Genomic DNA, 23440 nt, shown 5'->3' on the forward strand with positions numbered 1-23440 from the left:
CTTATACACTTAATGGTAAGGTCCTAGGGAATGTTGCTGAACAAAGAGACCTTGGAGTGCAGGTTCATAGCTCCTTGAAAGTGGAGTCGCAGGTAGATAGGATAGTGAAGATGGCGTTTGGTATTCTTTCCTTTATTGGTCAGAGTATTGAGTACAGGAGGTGGGTGGTCATGTTGCGGCTGTACAGGACATTGGTTAGGCCACTGTTGGAATATTGCGTGCAATTCTGGTCTCCTTCCTATCTGAAAGATGTTGTGAAACTTGAAAGGGTTCAGAAAAGATTTATAAGGATGTTGCCAGGGTGGGAGGATTTGAGCTATAGGGAGAGGCTGAACAGGCTGGGGTTGTTTTCCCTGGGGCTCGGAGGCTGAGGGATGACCTTATAGAGCTTTACAAAATTATGAGGGGCATGGATAGGATAAATAGACAAGGTCTTTTCCCTGGGGTCGGGGAGTCCAGAACCAGAGGGCATATGTTTAGGGTGAGAGGGGGAAAGATATAAAAGAGACCTAAGGGGCAACTTTTTCACGCAGATGGTGGTACGTGTATGGAATGAGCTGCCAGAGGAAGTGGTGGAGGCTGGTACAATTGCAACATGTAAGAGGCATTTGGATGGGTATATGAATAGGAAGGGTTTGGAGGGTGCTGGCAGGTGGGACTAGATTGAGTTGGGATATCTGGTCGGCATGGATGGGTTGGACCGAAGGATCTGTTTCCCAGCTGTACATCTCTATGACTGTATGACTCTAAAGTCGAAAGCATATATGTTCTCTTGAAAATAGAGAAGGGTTTCTGAATGTTGAAGTAAATGTGAAGTGCAGGCTCAGGTGCCCAAATGGAAAGGCTGGGAGATGGGCTTTCCAAAATAGATACATATGAGAATTGGCTGTTAAAGGGATACATGCGTTTTTGTTGCTATTTTGGCAATTCAAATTTATGTTCAAGATACTAAAACTCGATTGAGTTTGAATTTGTCGTTTCGACAATATTGGGCCAATGAGAAGGAATGATGTTGGGGGTATGAGAAAGCAAACATCTTGAAAATTGGTCAGAGCAACTGCCATAGAGCCAGAGAGCAAACTGCTCATCTAAAATCTTACTCTCAAAGAAATTAGAAGACACTCAATATCAAAGGGTACCTTTTCCTATAAAACATACATGCAGTAAAAGAAAAGGTGATGACCCAGGGAAATTAGCAGATGGAACATTGAAGAACAATTGAAGAAATTGCCCGTAGTGTTAGGTAAGGGATAAATGTAAGGGTATGGGTGGGTTGCGCTTCGGCGGGGCGGTGTGGACTTGTTGGGCCGAAGGGCCTGTTTCCACACTGTAAGTAATCTAATCTAATCTAAACAGGATTTTGGATTCCTGGGTAATTGGGACTCAGTCTGTGTAGGTGGGACCTCGACAAACAGGATGGCCCACACCTGAATCAGAGGGGTACCAATATCCTGGGGGAAATTTTGCTAATGCTCTTCAGGTGGGATTAAACTAATTCAGCAGGGGAATGGGGACAAAAATTGTAGCTCGAGTATATGGGAGGATGAGAGCAGTGAAGTCAGAAGTAAGATTTCAGGATTGCAAGAAGTCACCAGCACGCACGAAGTTGGGTTTGAAGTGTGACTGCTTCAATGCCAGGAGCATCTGGAATACGGTGGGTGAACTTGCAGCATGGATTGGTACTTGAGATTTCGATGTTGTGGGTATTTCAGAGACATGGGGAGAGCAGGGACAGGAATTGTTATTGTAGGTTTTGGAATTTAGATGTTTCAGTAAGAACAGAGAAAATGGTAAAAGAGGGGGTGGTGTGGCACTGTTAGTCAAGGACAGTATTATGGTTTCAGAAAGGACATTAGAGGACTCATCTACTGAGGTATTATGGGCTGAGATTTGAAACCGGAAAGGAGAGGTTACCTTGGAAGTTTTCTGCAGGCTTCCAAATAGTTTCAGACATGTAGAGGATAGGAGCGAGAGTGATAGGATAGTTGTTTGGGGGACTTTAACTTTCCAAATATTGACTGGAAATACTATAGTTCAAGTACTTTAGATGGGTCAGTTTTTGTCCAGTGTGTGCAGGAGCGTTTCCTGGCAAAATATGTAGACAGGTCAACAAGGGGCGAGGCCACATTAGATTTGATACTGGGTAATAACCCCAGCCAGATATCAGATTTGGAGGTAGGTCAGTACTTTGGTGATAGTGACCACAATTCGGTTATGTTTAGTTTAGTGATGGAGAGGGATAGGTAAATACCGCAGGGCAAAACTTGTGGCTGGGGGAAAGGCAATTACAATGCAATTAGGCAAGATTTAAGATGCATAGGATGGGGAAGGAAACTGCAGGGTATAGATACAGTTGAAATGTGGAGCTTATTCAAGGACCAGCTACTACGGGTCCTTGATAAGTATGTACCGGTCAGACAGGGAGGAAGTTGTCAAGCATGGGAGCCTTGGTTTTCTAAGCAAGTTGATCCTCTTGTCAAGAGGAAGAAGAAGGCTTCTGTTAGAATGAGATGTGTTGGCTCAGTTAGGGCGCTCGAGAGTTACAAGTTAGCCAGGAAATACCTAAAGAGAGAGCTGAGAAGAGTCAGGAGGGGTCGTGAGAGGTCGTCAGCAGATAGGACCAAGGAAAACTCTAAGGCTTTCTATAGGTATGTCAGGAATAAAAGAATGACGCGAGTAAGATTAGATAAAAACAATGACTGCAGATGCTGGAAACCAGATTTTGGAGTGGTGGTGCTGGGAGAGCACAGCAGTTCAGGCAGCATCCGAGGAGCAGCAAAATCGACGTTTCGGGCAAAAGCCCTTCAGATTAGAGGCAATCAAACATTGTAGTGGGAAGTTGTGCTTGGAGTCAGAGGAGATGGGGGATGTGCTAAATGAATACCTTTTGTCTTTTTCTAGTATGAACATGGACAATGTGGTTGAGAATACTGAGAGAAAGACTGCTAGACTAGGTGGGATTGAGGTGCATGAGAAGGGAGGTGTTAGCAATTCTGGAAAGTGTAAAAATAGGTGAGCCCTGGGCCGGATGGGATTTAACCTCTGATTCTCTGGGAAACCAGGGACGAGATTGCCGGGCCTTTGGCTTTGATCTTTGTCGTCATGGACTGTAAGAATAGTGCCAGAAGATTAGAGGATAGCAAATGTTGTTCCCTTGTTCAAGAAGGGGAGTAGAGACAACCCTGGAAATGATAGACATGTGAGCCTTACTTCGGTTGTGGATAAAGTGTTGGAAAGGGTTATAAGAGGGTTATATGATTTATAATCATCTAGGAAGGAAGAAGTTGATTAGGAATAGTCAACACTGTTTTGTGAGGGGTAGGTCGTGCCTCACAAACCTAATTGAGTTCTTTGAGGAGATGACCAAACAGGTAGGTGATAGTATAGCAGTTGATGTAGTGTTCTGGATTTCAGTAACGCGTTTGATAAGGTTCCCCATGGTAGGCTATTGCACAAAATACAGAGGCATGGGATTGAGGGTGATTTAGCAGTTTGGATCAGAAACTGGCTAGCTGAAAGAAGTTAGAGAGTGGTGGTTGATGGGAAATATATTCATCCTGGAGTTCAGTTACTGGTGAGGTACTGCAAAGATCTGTTTTGGGTCCGCTGCTGTTTGTCATTTTTATAAATGAACTAGATGAGGGCAGAAAAGGATGGGTTAGTAAATTTGCGGATGACACAAAGGTTGGTGGAGAGTGTTGTAGGTTACAGAGGGACATAGATAAACTGCAGAGCTGGGTTGAGAGGTGGCAAATGGAGTTTAATATGGAAAAGTGAGAGGTGATTTACTTTGGAAGGAGTAACAGGAATGCAGAGCACTGGGCTAATGGTGAGGTTCTTGGTAGTGTAGATGAGCAGAGAGTCCAGGTACATAGATCCTTGAAAACTGCCACCCAGGTTGATAGGGTTATTAAGAAGGTATACAATGTATTAGCTTTTATTGGTAGAGGGATTCAGTTTCAGAACAATTCGATCATGCTACAGGTGTACAAAACTCTGGTGTGGCCACATTTGGAGTATTGCATACAGTTCTGGTCACCACATTATAGGAATGATGTGGAAGCTTTGGAAAGGGTTCAGAGGAGATTTACTAGGATGTTGCCTGATTTGGAGGGAAGGTCTTACGAGGAAAGGCTGAGGGACATGATGTTTTCATTAGAGAGAAGGTTGCAAGGTGACTTAATTGAAACATACAAGACAATCAGAGTGATAGATAGCTTGGGCAGTGAAAACCTTGGATGGCTAGCACGAGGGGACATAGATTTAAATTGAGGGGTGATGGATATAGGACTGATGTCAGAGGTAGATTCTTTACTCAGAGTAGTGGAGCACACTGCCTGAAACAGTAGTTTACTTGCCAACTTAAAAGCCGTTTAAATGGTCATTGGATAGGCATCTGGATGAGAATGGAATAGTGTAGGTTAGATGGACTTCAGATTGATTCCACAGGTTGGTACAATATCAAGGGCAAAGGTACTGTACTGTAATGTTCTATGTTCTGTGTTCTACAGCAGAGAAGACCGAGACTGTGTGAATTTGAGATTAAGGTATTGTTAAATAATTGTGTTATTGGAACAGCATGTTAATAGGATTGTATTCAGTTAGGGGAAACAGTGGTCAGTTCTTTAATAGTTTTGTTTAGTGTTCTGTTCAGAAAATAAGTTGTTATTGGAAGTTAGGAGTTCTCTCACTCACTTAGATTTTAACTGATTATGAGGCGAGGCGAGCTTTTCTGGATGTTAGGTTTTATTTAACAGAAGGGTCCCATCTCCGTGCTGTAGCACATGCATGTGAATAATGTCATTAAAGGGCAGTATGTAACCAAGGCAAAAGAAGAAGTGAACAAAAGAGCTTTGTGACATTCCTTGGGTGACCATCTGAGGCCAAGTGAAATCATTGTTGGAGATATGCAAATAGAGGTGGGAGTGAACGTCGCAAGGGTAGTTTGTGGAATTAGTCAGAGGTCATATGACACAAAGTTAGAGTCCAGCAGGTTTATTTGAAATCACAAGCTTTTGAAGTGCTCCTCCTTTGTCATGGTGAAGTTTGGTGAGATAAAGTGAAGTCAGGAAAGGATTGAGTCAGGACGAAGGAACTGAGCAGTTGGTTTAAATGTTGAAGTTTAAAAATCAATAGCTCTATAATGTTCTTACATTTTCCATGCACATAATGTTAGGATGTGGAAGTCCACAACAGAACTAAATACAATAATTATTCTTTGTTCGACAGTCGAGAGGAACATCACTCCCCATGGGTGTTTCCAAATTGGATACCTTTAATGCAGGACTGGAGCTTTCTTTCACAAAGGTAATTTCATTGTGAAATATATTACAGCTATCAAATCACTTCTTTATAAACTTGAACTAGACGCTAGTATGTCAACAAAACGCTATCAGTGTTATCTGTGTATAAAATATAACAGTTAAGTCACAAAATTCAATTTCAAAGTTAGTTGACAATCCCTTCTTCAACAGTTTTTAATGCCTTTTGTATGTTCAATTTACTTTCAGTGCCTGCTCAATCTGTAGATTGTAAACATTCCATTACCATAGGCAAAAGTGAGGACTGTAGATGCTGGAAACAGAGTCTTTATTAGAGTAGTGCTGGAAAAGCACAGCAGGTCAGGCAGCATCCGAGGAGCAGGAAAATTGACGTTTCAGGCAAAAGCACTTTATCAGGAATGGAGGCAGGAAGTCTCGAGGGTGGAGAGATAAATGAGAGGGGGAGTGGTGGGACTGCGGAGAAGGTGAATGGGGGTGGAGATGGGGGGGGATAGGTCAGAGAGGAGGGCGGTGACACTTCAACTTCGTAACAATTTATCTGATAAAGGCAATAGTTCCTGTTTCTATTATCAGTCAAGGTATAGATTATAAGAGTATGGAGGTAATTGTGGAGCTGTAAAGGACTTTGGTTCAGTCACAGCTGGAGTATTTATGTTTTTGCATTATAGAAAGGATGTGATTGCACTGAAGAGAGTGCAAGGGAGACTCTCAATGTTGCTAAGGATAGAGGGCTTAAACTATAAAGAGCTGAAAATGTGTTACTGGAAAAGCGCAGCAGGTCAGGCAGCATCCAAGGAACAGGAGAATCGACGTTTCGGGCATAAGCCCTTCTTCAGCTCTGATCTCCAGCATCTAACACATTTTCAGCTCTGATCTCCAGCATCTAACACATGTTCAGCTCTGATCTCCAGCATCTGCAGTCCTCACTTTCTCCTTAAACTATAAAGAGGCTGGATTAGGTTTAGTGTTTTCTTAGGTTGAGATGGACCTGATAAAAGTGTAGAAGATTCTGAGGGGCATTGGACAGAGTGAATAGAAAGCAGCTGTTCCCCTTACTGAAAGGGTCAGTAATATGGAGACATAATTTTAAGGTGAAAGGAGGTTTAGAGGGGGTTTGAGGAAACATTTTTGCAACCACAGGATGGTGGCAATCTGAAAAGTACTGCTTGGAAGAATAGTTGAGGCAGGGAACCTCAAGACATTTAAAACTTATTTGTATGAACACAGGAATACGTACTAACATTTTGAGTCCATTGGCCTAGTGCTGGAAAGTGAAACCAGTGTAGATTTTGTGTAGCTTTGGCTGTGCAAACGTCTTCGGCCAAAGGGCTTGTTTTGTACAGTTCTATAATTCTGTTGTAGACTGATGGTTTATAAGGGTGGTTCAAGTCACAGAACCAGAACCCCAAGTGTTGCTGTTGAGTAAATGTGGAGAAAGTGATGACTGCAGATGCTGGAGAGTCAGCCGGAAAGGATGGCGCTGGAAAAGCGCAGCAGGTCAGGCAACGTCTGAGGAGCAGGGCAGTCGATATTTCATGCATAAGCCCTTCAAAAGGATTGGGTATAAGTCCTGATGAAGGGCTTATACCCAAAATGTCAACTGTCCTCCTCGGATGCTGCCTGTCCTGCTGTGCTTTTCCAGTGCCACCCTTTTTGACTCTGTTGAGTAAATGTCATGAGTAATGTCAATGTCTATGAAGAAAGAAGGTTTGGATTTATCCTCCAAACTACTTTTTGTACGTTGGTTCCAATTTCTATTTTGTACCTCTAACCACATTCCAAGTACCCAACTCACTTTAAAGATCACAACTTAAAAATGCAAAGGAATAGCAACCAAGGTTTATACAACCCATCCTCATAATTTAAACCTCGAAGCCGGTATAATTGTGGTGAATGTGTTGTGCCCTGTTCAAAGTTGTTATATACATTCCTGAAGTTGGGGAGGCAGAAAGTAAATAGCTAGCGCATGATGGGATCTAATCAAGCTCGTATAACTGAAGTATGAACTTTGCTCATTTGGAATTCAAACCGCTTTAAGTGAAAGGCATCCTTAAGGAAAATTTGCAAGTTCAAATAGGGGTGCTTCTGCTGCTGACCCTGGCAGATTTGGGAAGTTACATGCTGCACATGCTTATAAAATATTAAAGAAAAATTATGCATTCCTTAATTTTGTTAATGTTCTTACAACCACTATTTGGCACCAAGAAGTGTCTGATCTGACCAGGTGAATCTATTTTCCAATTGAGAAAAAGAGGCCATGTTCTGATTTTGGGAATTCCAAGTGTTGTTTCTTCTGCACCATTTACCTTATATAAAGTTACAGCACATAAAGAGGTCATTTGGCTTGTCAAGGTCATGGCAACTGCTGCTAGTCCCACTCATATATTGTTTCCACGTAGCCATGCAAGTGTTTCTTCAACTATTCTTTCAAAGCCATAACAGAATCTGCTTCCTGCACACTGTGAGAAAGTGCATTCCAGTTCCAAATGACTTGCTGTGTCAAAAAGTTGTTGCTTCCTTTATTTTATGTAAACCCCTTGCAAGTTTGAGCACATTTTTATCAGATCTCCTTTTAGTCTTCTCTAAAGTGAACGACCCCAGCCTCCCAGTCTAACCACGTACTTAAAGTCTGTCATCTCTGAAACCATGTTTGTAAAGCTTTTCTGTTCCCTTTCTAAAACCTTTAGACCATTCCTAAAGTGTCGGGGCGAGAACTAAGATTGAACCAGTCTTTTATAATTAGTCCCTTTGTATTCATGTTCTTTGTCTCTGTTTATAAAATCTGGAATCCCATATGCCTTTTCAACCAATTTATCAACCTACCCTGCCATCTTCACCAATTTGTAAGTATAACGCCACAGGTTCTGCTCGTGCATCACCAAAAAGCATTAGAAGGTTGAAAGAGTATAACTGTCGGGAAAGTTTGAGTGCGTTTATCTTGAAAGGAGAAGCGACCTAATAGAGGTAATGTGTTTAAGTCAGATGAATAACAGAGATAAATAAATGAGGAAGAAAAGAATTGAATGACATCTTGATCAGTTTGGGTAAAATGAAATAGAGGGAAGCTCATACGGACAGTCACTACTGGTAAAAGCCTGTTGTGTGGATTGTCATTTAAGAGTGCTATAATCCTTTTTAATTCTGTGCACTTGAGCAACTAGGCTCTGTACCGGTAAAAATTGGCTGTCATATATTATCTGCACTGCTTTGTTTGTTTAGTGAGAAAGACAGCATAATTTGATAGCTACCCAAGTGTTTATGTTTTTGTCTTGATGTGAATTGCAGGAAAATCTAGAACAAAGAGTCATAGCTTGAAAATAAGGTGGTGCCCATTTAAAAAAGAGATAGGACACATTTCTTTCTAAGGGTTGAGTGTCTTTGGAATTCCCTTCCTCAAAAGGCAGTGGACACATACTCTTTAAATATTTGTAATGCAGAGCAGATAGATTCTTGATTACAAAGGAGATGATAAAAATGACAGAGCAGGCTGGAAGGACCGAGTAGTGTACTCTGTTCCCTGTTTGTATGTTAGTGAGTGAAGCAACTGTATTTTTATTAACAATTCTGTCATCTAATATTATATCCCCACTATTTGCTGAAAGCAGTATCAAAATATGAGTCACCTATTTAATTCCATCACATTCCTTATACAGTGCGATAAAATGATCATGTTGTTGTGCTTGGTCAAAACTTATAAAAACTCAATTCATGTTCTTTTAGTGAATCACTTAGATATTTGCCCAATGAAGGAATCTCACCATTGTTTAAAGTTAAAAGGGAAGGTCTTCGAGAAAACTCTGTAATTCAGAGACTGAGAAGGTAAGACAAATTTTCATTAAGTAAATGAGCAGTGTTGCTTAGTTAATGTAAAATTAAGTACTGCACTTGCTGGAAATCTGAAATAAAACAGAATATGCTGGAAGAACTCAGAAGGTCTAACAGCATATCCAGAGAGAGCAGCAGCATTAATTTTTAAGGTGTTTGGATTCTGATGAAAAGTCATAGTTTTCCGAGGGATGAATACATCCCTAAAATATGTCCATTCTGAAGAAGGGTCGCTGGGCTCCAAATGTTAACTCTGCTTTCTGTCCACAGATGCTGCCAGACCTGCTGGGTTTCTCCAACAATTTCGGTTTTTGTGTCAGATTCCAGCATCCATAATTTTTTTGTTTTAGTTTTATGTCTGTTTTACTCCAGTTCCTGCTACCAACAAAACAATTGGCAGAAGCATGAATTACATATTACTTTTTTGCCAGAAATGATCTTTAAACTTTTATCAATAAGTTGCCACACCTTTGGTTGAAGATCTCAAGAAACTCCATGTAGCTTTCCAGAGTTTCTTATAATCTTTCACCATATCCTCAGTGGATATCGGGCAAACCCCTGAGGTAATTCCCTGGTGACGATAAACATTAATTATAACTACATTGGCTTGAGTAACTCTATGCAGACATACCATCTATTTCATGTAGCAGATTGATTCTTGAGTCAGTGGGACAATTGACTAAAATCACGTACACCAAAGAAAGATTTTAGCATGATACCTAATGCAGCCCCTTCCCTCAGATGTTCCTTCTATTTTTTTTTTAAAAGCCTTTTCATTGGAATCATATCGCAGACAAGCCCAGAATTTATTGTCCGTCCTTAATTGCCCTTCAACTGATTTCCTAGCTCAGCTATTTCAGAGGGCAGTTAAGAGTCAACCACAATATTGGAGATTGGAAGCCATAGGCCATACTAGGTAAGGATGGCAGGTTTCCTTGTCTGAAAGACATTTTGTGAACTGGATAGGTTTTTGCACCAGTCAGTGATAGTTTCATTGTTACCATTAGTTAGACTAGTTTTCAATTCTGGATTTTATTAAATATATTTAATAGAATGGATGGACTGATTTGAACCCATGCCATCAGAGTATTACTTCAAACCTTGAGATCATCAATTTAGCAATGTTCCTCTATGCTGACATTTTAATGTTGCAGATCTTCAACAAATAAAGAAATTTAAGATGGCTGGCTGGATATCCTATGTGTGTTATATTTATAAAGTGAAGTATAAAAAAAGGAGAAAATGTTTGATTATACCCCTTGGAACGTTTTTCTAAGTTAAAGCTGCTATAAAAATGAAAGTTGTTGAATTAAACTGAATTCAAATAAAATAAACAAAAGTGTTGCCTTTACTCTTTAGTATTGTTGTGGTCACTTTGGCCCATTGATGTTGACATGCATTCTATTTAGAGGCATATGCTTTATTGATAATGCTTGTTATGATGAAAGAGAGGAGCAGGAATTTAATCCTGATTTAATAGATTATGTTTGGGTACTGTAGATATTTCTCATTTTGCAGATTCCAGTCACTACCTGCTCATAAAGATCGCTGGGATATAAACTTCTTTGTAGGTGGTCCTGTATGGTGTATGGAGTGGTGCCCAACCCCAGAGGGTTCAGCTGCCTGTCAGTATGCAGCTATTTATTGCAATAAAAGAATGGATGATAGGCATAAACTGATGGAGCAGTATGCAGAGCCAACATTGCTTCAGATTTGGCAACTGGGAGACCTCCAACAGGAGCACTGGTGAGAAGACAGAAATTTTAAAAATCCAAAACTTTTTTTGTGGATTCTTTGTGGAAACAAAACTTTTGTAATTTATATAAATGATAAATTTAGATGAGAATATAGAAGGCATAGTCACAAAGTTTGCGGATGATAACAAAATTGGTGGCAAAATAGACAGTGAAGAAGGTTTTCTAAGAGTACAAAGGGATCTTGATCAAATGGTTCAATGGGCTAAAAAATAGTAGATGAGTTCAATCTGGATAAATGTGAGGTATTACATTCTGGTAAAAAGGCTAAAGCTTATACAATGGCAGGGCCTTGAGTAGTGTTGTAGAACAGAGACCAAGGATGCAGATATATAATTCTTTAAAGTTTGCATCACAAGTAGACAGGGTGCATAAAAAGGTGTTTAGTACCTTTGCCTTCATTGCTCAGTTCTTTGAGTAAAGCAGTTGGAAAGTCAAGTAGAGGTTGTGCAGGACATTGGTGAGGCTTCTTCTGGAGTAGTGTCCAGTTCTGATCGCCCAGTTATAGTAAGAATACTATTACGCTGGAGAGGATTCAGAAGAGATTTGTTGCCAGGTATGGAAGGTTTGACTTGTAAAGAAAGGCTCAACGGGCTGGGATCATCTTCACTGGGGTGTAGGATGTTGAGAAGCGACCTCATTGATCAAATAATGTGGGTTATAATAGGGTTGTTGTCTTTTCCCTAGAATGGATATTTCAAGACTCTGGCATAGTTTTAAGATGAGGGGAGAAAGATTTTAAAAAGACATGAGCAAATGTTTTACATAGAGGGTGGTTCGCGTGTGGAATGAACTTCCTGAGGAAGTGGTGGATGTGGGTACATTTACAATGTTTAAAACTTATTTGGTTAGGTACGTGAATAAGAAAGATTTGGAGATACAGACCAGGAGCAGGCAGATGGAACTAGTTTACTTTGGGATTATGTTCAGCGTGGACTAAATAGATTAGATTAGATTCCCTACAGGCCCTTCGGCCCAACCAGTCCCTGCGAAGAGTAACCTACCCAGACCCATTTATCTCTGACTAATGCACCTAACACTATGGGCAATTTTTTTTTATTAGCATGGCCAATTCACCTGACCTGCACATCTTTGGATCGAACGGTCTGTTGCCATGCTTTTTGACTATGACTAATTAATTGAAAACATTCATTTTCAATATATTTTCAATCATGATTGTTGTTAGCGTAATTAAAAGCATTAAAACACTTCAAATTTCTGCAAAGCCAAAGGGAGTTACCAATTATTAGCCATACGGTTTATTAAAAAAACGTATATACTTGTGTATAGGTTGATCTCATGTATAAGTAGACCACTTATCTTGGCCCAAAAATCTTGTATTTTCCATATATCTGGTGTATTAGTCAACCCCACTGCGTCACATTATAAATCTCTTACAAAGGAACCTGTGTGTTCCTATTACTTACTTTGCTGAAGTTGCATTGATTTTTCACAAAATATCTGCTTAATAAGGAAAATAAATCGTGCTCCCATTAACGCATTTAAACGAAATTGTATTCATTCATTCATAACTCGACTTACCGAACTTGGTTTACTACAGCACGTTTTGATTCATTCATTTATTCAGACCGGTACTAAGTCTATCGGTACTTATTGTACTTTGTTCACTATACATCCAAATGTTAATATCGTTAAAACGTTAATCGTTTTAATTGTGCCATTATATCTGAATGAAAGTGAGAGATATTAGCCTGATCAGCGGATCTAGACACTGTATACAGTCAACACAGGAATTCTTGGACATCATCAGAAATATACATATAGACAAGGAAGAAACTATGGCACTGTTCACCTCTATCGACAAAACCCTAGCCAGAGAAACAATAGCTAACCTGCTGGACATAGACAACAAGATGGGGAACCTGTTCTGTATCAACAAAGACTGCTTACTCAAACTACTGGACCTGTGCCTCACAACACACTTCACATTCAACAACCAAATATATGAACAAATCAACGGCACACCCATGGGCTCACTCATCTCTGGACTCATAGCAGAAGCTGTAATGCAAAGATTAGAACAAACAGTCTTACCGCAAATTCAACCCAAACTCTGGGTTCAGATATGTAGATGACACCTTTGTAATCATTAAAAACACAAAAAACACACACCGGATCATCAACGCCACACTCACAGGAATTCGATTCACTAGAGAGGAAGAAAAGGACAACCAACTCCCATTCCTAGACGTGATGGTACAGAAAACACTGAACGGAGAATTCACCGTATACAGGTGAACCACACACACAGACCAAGTCCTGAACTACGAAAGCAACTACCCCAACACACGCAAAAGAAGTTGCATCAAGACACTGTTCAAAAGGGCCACAACACATTGCAGCACACCAGAACTGCAAAAAGAGGAAGAAGAACACCTCTACAATGTATTCGCCAAAAATGGATACCCCCACAATTTCATCAACAGATGCATCAGGGAAAGACAACGAAATGAGGACATGCCACAACCCAAAGGACTAGCCACATTACCATACATCAAGAACATTTCTGAACTGACAGCCAGACTACTGCGACCACTAGGACTCATAACAGCACACAAACCAACAGCCACTCTCAGACAACAACTCACCAGGACAAAGGACCGATACCCAGCATGAGCAAAACCAACATAGTGTACAAAATCCCATGCAAGGACTGCACAAAACAGGACAAACAGGAAGACAGCTAACGATCCGTATCCATGAACACCAACTAGCCACGAAACGACACGACCAGATATCCTTAGTAGCCACACACACAGATAATAATTTCGACTGGGACAACACTACTATTATCGGACAAGCCAAACAGAGAACAGCCAGGGAATTCCTCGCGGCATAGCACTCATCCACAGATTCTATCAGCAAACACATCGACTTGGACCCAACATACCGGCCACTGCAGCAGACAGCTGGAACTGACAACCAGAAGCGGCAGAGACAAACCACTATAAATGCCGGACGAAACATCACAGAAGCGCTTCACAGGAGGCTCCCAAGCACTGAGGATGTCACCTAGACAGGGGACGAAACATCTGGAACACAAATTCCCAGCTCGGTGAACAGAACCACAACAGCAGTTTAAGTTTAATTTCTTCAATTCGATCACAGTTTGTTGAGTTAGCCACTGTGTTACCCCCCCTTCTCCCCAAATTCAGTGCTAGGCTATGAACCTCCAGCACCTTCCGTCAGCACAGCCCCGTGCAAAACACAGCAGGGAGGCAGTGCCAGTTACCTGTCTCTAATGACGTCACTGCCCACCAATCAGAACATCCGCCTGCTTGATAGGCAGACCACAAGTCAATCAGAGCTGCAACCTGTAGGCAAAGAACCCATCCACCTGACCATTATAGAGAAATTGGAACTCCGTGTTACTGTATCAGAGAATGTAGCAAATTCAGGAAAATTTGTGTTCCTGATTCAGACCTGGCAGTAAGATGGACAGTAGAAGATTAGGATTCAGTAACTATTTAGGATTCGTCTTTATCTGGAATTAGTTGTGCGATCAAACTGACTTCTGCTAATAATATGGTATTTTGAACGACAGCATGAATTTCAATTCCTTCAAAAACAATACTTGGTGCACAAGTCAATCCCCTAATTTCAACTTTAAAAAAACAGTCTTCAAAACCACAGTCCAAAGATGTGCAGGTCAGGTGAATTGGCCATGCTAAATTGCCCATAGGTGCATTAGTCAGGGGTAAATGTAGGGTAGGGAACTGGGTCCGGGTGGGTTGCTCTGTGGACTTGTTGGGCCAAATGGCCTGTTTCCATACTGTAGGAAATCTAATCTTAAAAAAAATTTGACCTATGCACAAGTATATCATAGTTAATAAATAAATGCAATTTTCAAATCCGGATATTTCAGCCAATCCGAATTGAATTCATGTTGAATATTTAAAAAGAAAATTAAAATTTGACCATAGCAAGAAGAAGACATACATAGTTATAAAGCTTGCACTGAGTAATAGAAGATAATTTGTTTTGCTCTGAACTCATCAGGAAAGGGATCACAAAAATGAAAATTGCCAAGCAATAGGAGCAGCATGGTGGCTCTGTGGAATAGCACTGTGCCCTCACAGCACCAGAGTCCCAGGTTTGATTCCAGCCTTGGATGGCTGTCTGTGTGGAGTTTGCACATTCTCCCCGTGTCTGCGTTGGTTTCCTCCCACAGTCCAAAGGTGAATTGGCAATGCTAAATTGTTCATAGTTGTTGGGTGCATTAGTGGGAGGGGATGGGTTGGGGGTGTTACTTTTCGGAGGGTCGGTGTTGACTTATTGGGCCGAAGAGCCTGTTTCCACACTGTCGGGAATCTAAGGGGCGGCTCAGTGGTTAGCACTGCTGCCTCAGCGCCGGGGACCCGGATTCAATTCCCGCCTCGGGCAACTGTCTGTGGAGTTTGCACATTCTCCCCGTGTCTGAGAGTTTCCTCCGGGTACTCCAGTTTCCTCCCACAGGCCGAAGATGTGCAGGTCAGGTGAATTGGTCATGCTAAATTGCCCGTAGTGTAAGGTGCATTGGTCAGGGTAAATGTCGGGGAATGGGTCTGGGTGGGTTGCTCTTCGGAGGGTCGGTTTGGACTTGTTGGGCCGAAAGGCCTGTCGGGAATCTAATAGTTGAGAGAGTTAGGCAAAGATTCTGTCATTGAAAACAATTACACCTAGAGGAGACAGACAGAAGCACAGGTAAAGGGTTGGAGCAATGGTGAATTAGGGACTGAGGCAAACAATATTGTGAAATTGGAGTTAAATGGTCTTGGTAATCAGTAAGCTTTGGAGTTTGCAATTTATTTTTTTGTCAGTCAGGATTTTATGCATGATTCAGTCTGAGCTAATAGTTGGTATATTGAATCAATAAAATCAGACAGGAGGTTCTGATAGGGAAAGAAACTAATGGTTTTAGTCTTCAGTAGAGCTGATCAAATATTATTGTTGGTATTTAATTGTTTTGGCAGAAGAGGCCTGTCTAGCTGGACAGCCTTTGACAACACCTTTGCTGTCATTCCAAGCCCCAAAATGATTGAGTTCTAATGAGGCATTTATCTGGTTGGCATTGGGGTTTTGTCCTGGTCACTGGGTATTATGCTCTGCAAGCTGTTGACTAATTAGTGAGAGAAAGAGAAAACAGTGACTCCGACTGGTAATACAGGAGGCTCAGGAATGTCATTGGAGCCTGGAAGGAAGGAATGTCAGTAAGGCAAGCTTGTCAAATTCAGTCAGTGAACCTCTGGAGAGGAGTGAGGGTTAGTTTCCAGGGTAAGAGGCAAGTATCTTCATGCCTTTAAAACTTGACCATAGCAGGAAGAAGACATGCATAGACATGCCTTCAATATCTCTCCAAGTAGAAGGAACTCCTTTCAGTTCCATGGGCATAAAACACTAATGGGTTGATGTCCACACCACCAAACTGTTGAGTATCCACGTTGGATGATGTCCATAAGTGACTATTTATGAGCGTCAGTTGGTTTCTGGGCAAAGCTCCATCCCCCTCAGGCATATATGTACACGTGCGTGTGCAAAATCTCACCACCACACACACACAGACATACGCATCCCTCCCCCCAGAATGATTACAGTACAGGATCCCCACCCTATATCCTCTCATCTCACTATATCAGTCCCTTGTCTCTTGGTTGAAGTGGGAAATTTGAATTTTACTGTGTGTCTTTGTTTTATTTCTTTTGTGATAAATTCCTGATTTTGTTTTGCATAGTATCAAAGCTCATGCAGCCTGTGTGTTGTATATTGAAGAACAATGAAGTAATTGTAACTTCTTGCTGTATGTATAGCCCTCAAGTGAACGCTGCTTTAGCTTATGGTATTGCCACAGAGTACGGTTGCATTTGGGATATGAAGTGGTGTCCCAGTGGTGCATGGGAACTGCCAGAAACCACTAGAAAGGTAATCTACCTGCTTAGTTAAAATTATTTATTTATAAGTGACACTTTTTCAGAAAAGAGACATTTGAAAACTAATCAATGAATTTGACATTTGTTTGAAGAGATGATGGGATTATTGTTGTTTGTGTTACTCTTATTAAATTTTGAATTGTCTTGAGGGAAAATTGGCCCGTTTCCCAAGTAAATGTACATATTGAAATGTTTTAATCAAATATATTCCTGTTGTGGAAGTCCATTCAAAACTCACCAGAGGTGCTTGATATTTAATTAAGAATTTTATGGTTCTTGAAAGACATTTTTATAATGCTAGTCTGCTCTTGAGCCTGCTCTTTCATTCACTAAGATCATGACTTATATGTATACTTAACACTACTTTCTTCCTTTCCTCCCTTTCTCCCATAAACCATCAAAAACCCATACATCAAAAATGTGTCTAATAAAGAGCTTGAATTCAGTCCTTCACATTCACTGCTTCATAATCAGCGATACTTTAGTAATATAAAGATGTCCGACAAGATATTTGATAAAGCGATAAAATAAATGGCTATATAACCTATTTAGTGATCTTGAATCAGCAAGAAATGTTGACGAGATCGTTATGCAGCTGTATTTGGAATAGAAGTGTAGAGCTGCATTTTACATGCCTGCACCTGGTATGCTTTCAATGTGGGGAGCAAGTGAAAAAATCCACCACCTCCCTGCCCATTCCTGAACTAACCCCTGTTCAATACTAGCTGGGCAGTCACTAAAATTGACAGCTTACATGCTATACTTAATTAATTAAGGGTGAATTAGGCTTTGAGCAGACCTGTTGATCAGAATTATGCACTGCTCAAACCCATTACTAAGCTCTGGCCTTGCCACGACAAGTGGAACTGCTAGCCAATCTGTTTGGCCAGCGGCTCCTGAGAGTGGGGCTTCCTCTTGCTGAGGGGCAGAAGTACCCCTGTTTTTTTAAATTATAGCTGATATCACCTTCTCAGGGGAGACCAGCCATGACCTTATTGAATAGCAGGGCAGACTTGAGGGGTTGAATGTATAAACTGTTCCTCCAGTTTCTTACGCTGTGGCTGTGGAGCTGACTTAATCAGTGCATTAACTTCTAGCTGGCCTTCTTTCAGAGGGGTGAGCAGTCTAGCCCTCCTGTAACATGCAGTCAATGGGATGTTTCCATTCCTCCAAAAACGCAGGCCAAGCTTAATGCCTTATCCAAAGGCTCCCATGTTTGGGTATCCACAATTTTCTGGTTCAGCCTAGAATGTGCTATTACTAAGTTTAAAAACTGCCACAATGAGTGCAGTATTAAAGCTTTATTGATTTTTATTTTTTTTTTGTCCAGATTCCTCAGATGGCGAGACTTGGTGTGCTAGCAGCTGCATTTTCCAGTGGAAAGATTGTCATTTACAGTTTACCACACCCCGAGTCTCTAAATGCCTACAAAACGAAGTGTTCAAAAGGCAGGTGATTAGCAAACACTAGTTGTGATTTAAATTTGCAGTATGACATTCGTTATTTTCATGCACAAGTGGATATTCCTTCTCACCATGATAGTGAGATATTGTTGCTTTGGTGGAGAATTTAATAATAGGTACTTCCTAAGGAGAATAGTCCTTAAATGGTTATATTTGTGAAGAATTGTTTTGAGATGTGAAACGTAAATAATTGATAAACAGTATATTTGAAATTAGTTTATATTTTCTAGTCGTCATGCAGGTACATAGTTCCTAGAAGGCTGACGCACAAGTAGACGGGATAGTGAAGAAGGCATTTGGTACAATTCGTCAGTGCATTGCGTGTTGGAGTTGGGACGTCATTTTGCAGCTATATAGGACATTGGTTAGGCCACTTTTGGAATACTGCATTCGATTCTGGTCTCTCTGCTATCAAAAAGATATTGTGAAACTTGAAAGGTTTCAGAAAAGATTTACAAGGATGTTGGTGGGGTTGAAGGATTTGAACTATAGGGAGAGGCTGAATAAGCTATGGCTATTTTCCCTGGAGGGTCAGAGGCTAAGGGGTGACCTGATAGAGGTTTATAAAATTATGAGGGGCGTGGATGGGATGAGTAGCCAAAGTCTTTTTCCTTGGATAGGGGAGCCCAGAATTAGAGGGCGTAGATTTATGGTGAGAGGGGAAGGATATTAAAAGGACCAAAGAGGCAACCTTTTGAAGCAGTGAACCATGCATGTATGGAATGAGCTGCCAGAGGAAGTGTGGAGGCTGGTACAATTACATTGGATGGTGTTAAAGTCACGTGGATGGGTACATGAATAGGAAGGGTTTAGAGAAGTATGGGCCAAATGCTGGCAAATGGATATCTAGTCAGCAAGAATGAATTGGACTGAAGGGTCTGTTTCTATGCTGTAAAACACTATAAATATAAATAATGAGATAAACTAATGCTGAGCCTAGATGCAAATAGTGCTGTAAGATTGAGGGAACGCTTTGCTGACCTATGTACCCTTGATCACAAAGCTAAAAATAGGAAAAGTCAATCTGTCTCCTTTATTTTCACTGGTGATGTCTTCATAACAGGGTGAATTAATGGTGCTGGCAGCAGGTAGATATCATAATGAGTTGGAAGAGGGCATAAATGGTTCTACTGCTTTGTTTTGACTTGCAGTATAACATGGCAACCTGTTTTGAGGGCTGGGGAAAATTATGGGCTTTAGGTCATACATCTAACTCTTTTTGCAGTGAGAGAGTTGGAGAAAGGCAGACAGCCAAGGCCAGATGACTCAAAAAGCCAACTTTGCTTCTGTCTGTAAAGTCAAGCTAGGATTTTTTAGATGGAGAATTTCTGCCTTCTGGTTTTGGATCACAATTATATATCCTGAACCACTACCATTTGTTTCAGCCCTGCAAAAAGCCCGGAAGCTTTAAGGAACTAACATAATGTAAACACAAATTCCAATATTAAAATGTTCATTTGGGAGTTTAACCAAGAAGGTGACAGGCTTACTAAAGTAGGGCAGTGACTCAATGGGTCTACTGTGGCTCTTACATTCTAATTCACCTTAAGGGTGCAGGTTGACACTGGGTCTCTGTCTCCCTTGAATGCCTTAAGGACTGTCCACTCCTGATTGGAAACATGATAATGTTAAACCTTCTCAAGTGCTCCTCCTTCACCGAAAGGTGCTGCTCATTAACTCTTTGTAAGTCACAATTCACAGCATGATCAATTATATTATTCCATTCTGTCTGATCTAAGCTAGGCATGACTTATTGCGAAGTGATTTAAGAACACACAATCAACCTCTAATTGGCTGTTAAGGGTGATGGATGTTGTTGTCACTTCCCTCTATCCCTTGACTTGTTCTTGAAGTTGTGTTATCCATGGATTCACTATCTTCATTTGGTTTTGTTATTGTAACTTTATAAAGATAAGAGGATGATTAGAAATTTTCTTTACAGTTTTGTTAAAGTTAAAGCAAGTCTCAATTCTCACTTAATTTGGTGAAGTTCCCATTAAAGGGGAAGGTATTATCATTTGACAATCAAGCAAGAGATCCATGTAATGTTCTTGGATCCTGTGTTTGAATCCTGCCGTGGCAGATGGTGGAATTTGAATTCAATAACATTTCAATAAATGGTGACCATGAAGCCATCTTCAATTGTTGGAAAATCCCATCTAATTAACTAATTTTTTAATTAGTTAAGAGAAGGAAAGTGCAGTCCTTACCTGGTCTGGGCTTAATAGGATTTCAAACCCACAGCAGTGTGGTTGATCTTAACTGCCCTCTGTATAATTAGGAGTGGCAATAAATGTCTGCATCCCGTGAATGAAAAAAAATCAGATATATTACTGACCGTATGCTTTTCCCTGGTTTGGTTCTACTGTTTTTCAGTACTTGGAAACAGTTTTTGATATCCTTTTATACTGTAAAGGTATAACTAATACAGAAAATACTAATCTCTGCAAATTGTTATGCAGGGTATGTTAAAATATAAAACATTATCTTGTTGTGCAGTGGTGGTGTTCCTACCTCTGGACCAAGAGGTTCAAGTCCCATCTGCTCCAGAGGTATGTAATACTATCTCTGAACAGGGTAATTGGAAAAATAGGTTAAATCAAAAAAAAACTTAAACACATTGTTACAAGTTTAACACAAATACAAAGGTTGCATTTAAACGTTTGCTTTACTTGGTACGCAAAATACAAAGATTTCTTGGTAAGGGCTAACTGGCCAGGGAATATACCATTTTCTGTCTTATTCAACCTCGGAAATATACACCTGAAATCACATGATGTTGCACTACCAAGATCTGCATTGGCTATACTTAAGCAGAATAATAGAATACTGTAGTAGATTGATCAGTGAATGTACTTTGACCATATGATTATAACCAAACTAAGTTGATCGTGGGATGTTAGTTTCCCGACTGGTCCTACAAGCTTCATACAGGGTGTGGGATATTGGACATTGTTTAATGGCTTGTACTTGTAAGTCTTGCCTTAAACTAGTGGCATGAGGGAGCAAAGAAACTAGTGCTGGGTTCCTTAAAACAGTGAATATTACGAATACTAATAATTATAAAATAGTTGGCATATTTGCTATGATTTCATATTTAAAAATCTCTAACATTTAGATATGCTAAAATATCCCTTTTTTCATAATTTTGAAAAGATATATACAAATCTGAATATTTTGCTGGAAGTGCTTAATCTGTTACTTTGAATAGTATTCTCATTTTTGTGCATACATTTATTTCATGTTTATAATTGTTTGTGATATTATTTCTATAAGCTTGCAACAGAATGGAAAATCTGCAAAAACAAATTCAGAGCTGCTTATGTAATTTGGATATCTAAAAGTGAATAGGCATACATTGGACAGGCAGTGAAATGAAAGCCCTTCCATTCAACATTCTTTACAAGAGGCTTGAGTTATTTTGATGTTTCATCCTATATTTAATATTTTACCTAGGGTGTTCCTGCCTTGTTTCACTCATGAATCTGGGCAGACCACCTTACAGATGATGACATAAATGTATCGCAGGGTAGAAGTTGAAGTTCAGTTCATTTTTGCTATTTTGTCTCACCACCATCCAGTTTATATTGAAAGTGGGACTGCAGATACAAAATAATTTGGTGTGTGGGGTATTCATAATGCACATTATTTTTATTGCCATAAACTTTCATTGCATCCCCATCTTTGGGTATCAACCACCAACCTCTGTCATCTTTCAGCTAGCCAATTTCTGATCCAAACCACTAATTCACCCTTAGTCATACCTCCACATTTTCTGCAATAGCCTACCATGGGGAACCTTATCAAACACTTCACTGAAATCCATATACACCACATCAATCCCTTTCCCTTCATTCACCTGTTTGGTCACCTTCTCAAAGAACTCAATAAGGTTTGTGAGGCACGACCTACCCTTTACAAAACCATGTTGACTATCCCTAATCAAATTATTCCTTTCGAGATGACGATTAATCCTATCTCTTATAGTCCTTTCCAACACTTTACCCATAACCAAAGTAAGGCTCACTGGTCTATAATTACTAGGGTTGTCCCTGCTTTCCTTGAACAGGAGGCAACATTTGCCATCCTCCGCTCTTCTGGCATTATTCCTGTAAACAATGATGATCTAAAGATCAAAACCAAAGGTTATGCAATCTCCTCCCTAGTTTCCCAGAGAATCCTGGATAAACCCCATCCAGCCCAGGGGACTTACCTATTTTCAAACTTACAGAATTGCTAACACCTCCTCCTTATGAACCTCAATCCCTTCTAGTCTAATAGCCTGTATCTCAGTATTCTCCTTGACAACATTGTCTTTTTCTGATGTGACTATTGATGAAAAATATTCATTTAGTGCCTCTCCTATCTCCTCTCACTCCACGCACAACTTCCCGTTACTGTCCTTGATTGGCCCTAATGTTACTCTAGTCACTCTTTTATTCCTGACCTACCTATAGAAAGCTTTAGGATTTTCCTTGATCCTAACTGCTTAAAGACTTCTCATGTCCTCTCCTGGCTAACTTGTAACTCTCAAGCGCCCTAACTGAGCCTTTACGTCTCATCCTGACATAAGCTACCTTCTTTCTCTTGACGAGCGATTCAATTTCTTCAGTAAACCACTGTTCCCTCACTTGACCTGCCGGAACGGTACATACTTATCAAGGACACACAGTAACAGTTCCTTAAACAAACTCCACATTTCAATTGTGCCCATTCTATGCATCCTAAATCTTGTCTAATTGCATCATAATTGCCTTTTACCCAGCTATAACTCCTGCCCTGCAGTATATGCCTATCCCTTTCCATCGTTAAAGTAAATGTAACCGAATTGTGATCACTATCAGCAAAGTGCTCTCCTACCTCCAAATCTAACAACTGGCTTGGTTAATTACCCAGTACCAAATCCAATGTCGCCTCACCCTATTGTTGGCCTATCTAGATATTGTGTCATGAACACCTCCTGCACACATTGGACAAAGACTGACTTATCTAAAGTACTCGAAGTACAGCATTTCCGGTCAATATTTGGAAAGTTAAAGACCGACCCCATAACAACTAGGAGAAAGTGAGGACTGCAGATGCTGGAGATCAGAGCTGAAAATGTGTTGCTGGAAAAGCGCAGCAGGTCAGGCAGCATCCAAGGAGCAGGAGAATCGACATTTCGGGCATGAGCCCTTCTTCAGGAATGA

General features: G+C 40.5%; 1 protein-coding gene across 1 annotated transcript in view; it reads left to right on the top strand.

The window, feature by feature from the left end:
• Positions 1 to 23440, top strand: part of gtf3c2 (general transcription factor IIIC, polypeptide 2, beta) — a 140051-nt gene that overhangs the window by 39181 nt on the left and 77430 nt on the right. Inside the window, exons 5-9 of the mRNA XM_043682113.1 lie at positions 5230 to 5307; positions 9003 to 9101; positions 10626 to 10853; positions 16669 to 16780; positions 18119 to 18236. Of these exons, the coding sequence (XP_043538048.1) occupies positions 5230 to 5307; positions 9003 to 9101; positions 10626 to 10853; positions 16669 to 16780; positions 18119 to 18236 (635 nt within the window). The remainder of the gene's footprint in view (positions 1 to 5229; positions 5308 to 9002; positions 9102 to 10625; positions 10854 to 16668; positions 16781 to 18118; positions 18237 to 23440) is intronic.

The sequence above is a fragment of the Chiloscyllium plagiosum genome, chromosome 3 (genome assembly GCF_004010195.1).
Source record: "Chiloscyllium plagiosum isolate BGI_BamShark_2017 chromosome 3, ASM401019v2, whole genome shotgun sequence".
Lineage (NCBI taxonomy): Eukaryota > Metazoa > Chordata > Chondrichthyes > Orectolobiformes > Hemiscylliidae > Chiloscyllium > Chiloscyllium plagiosum.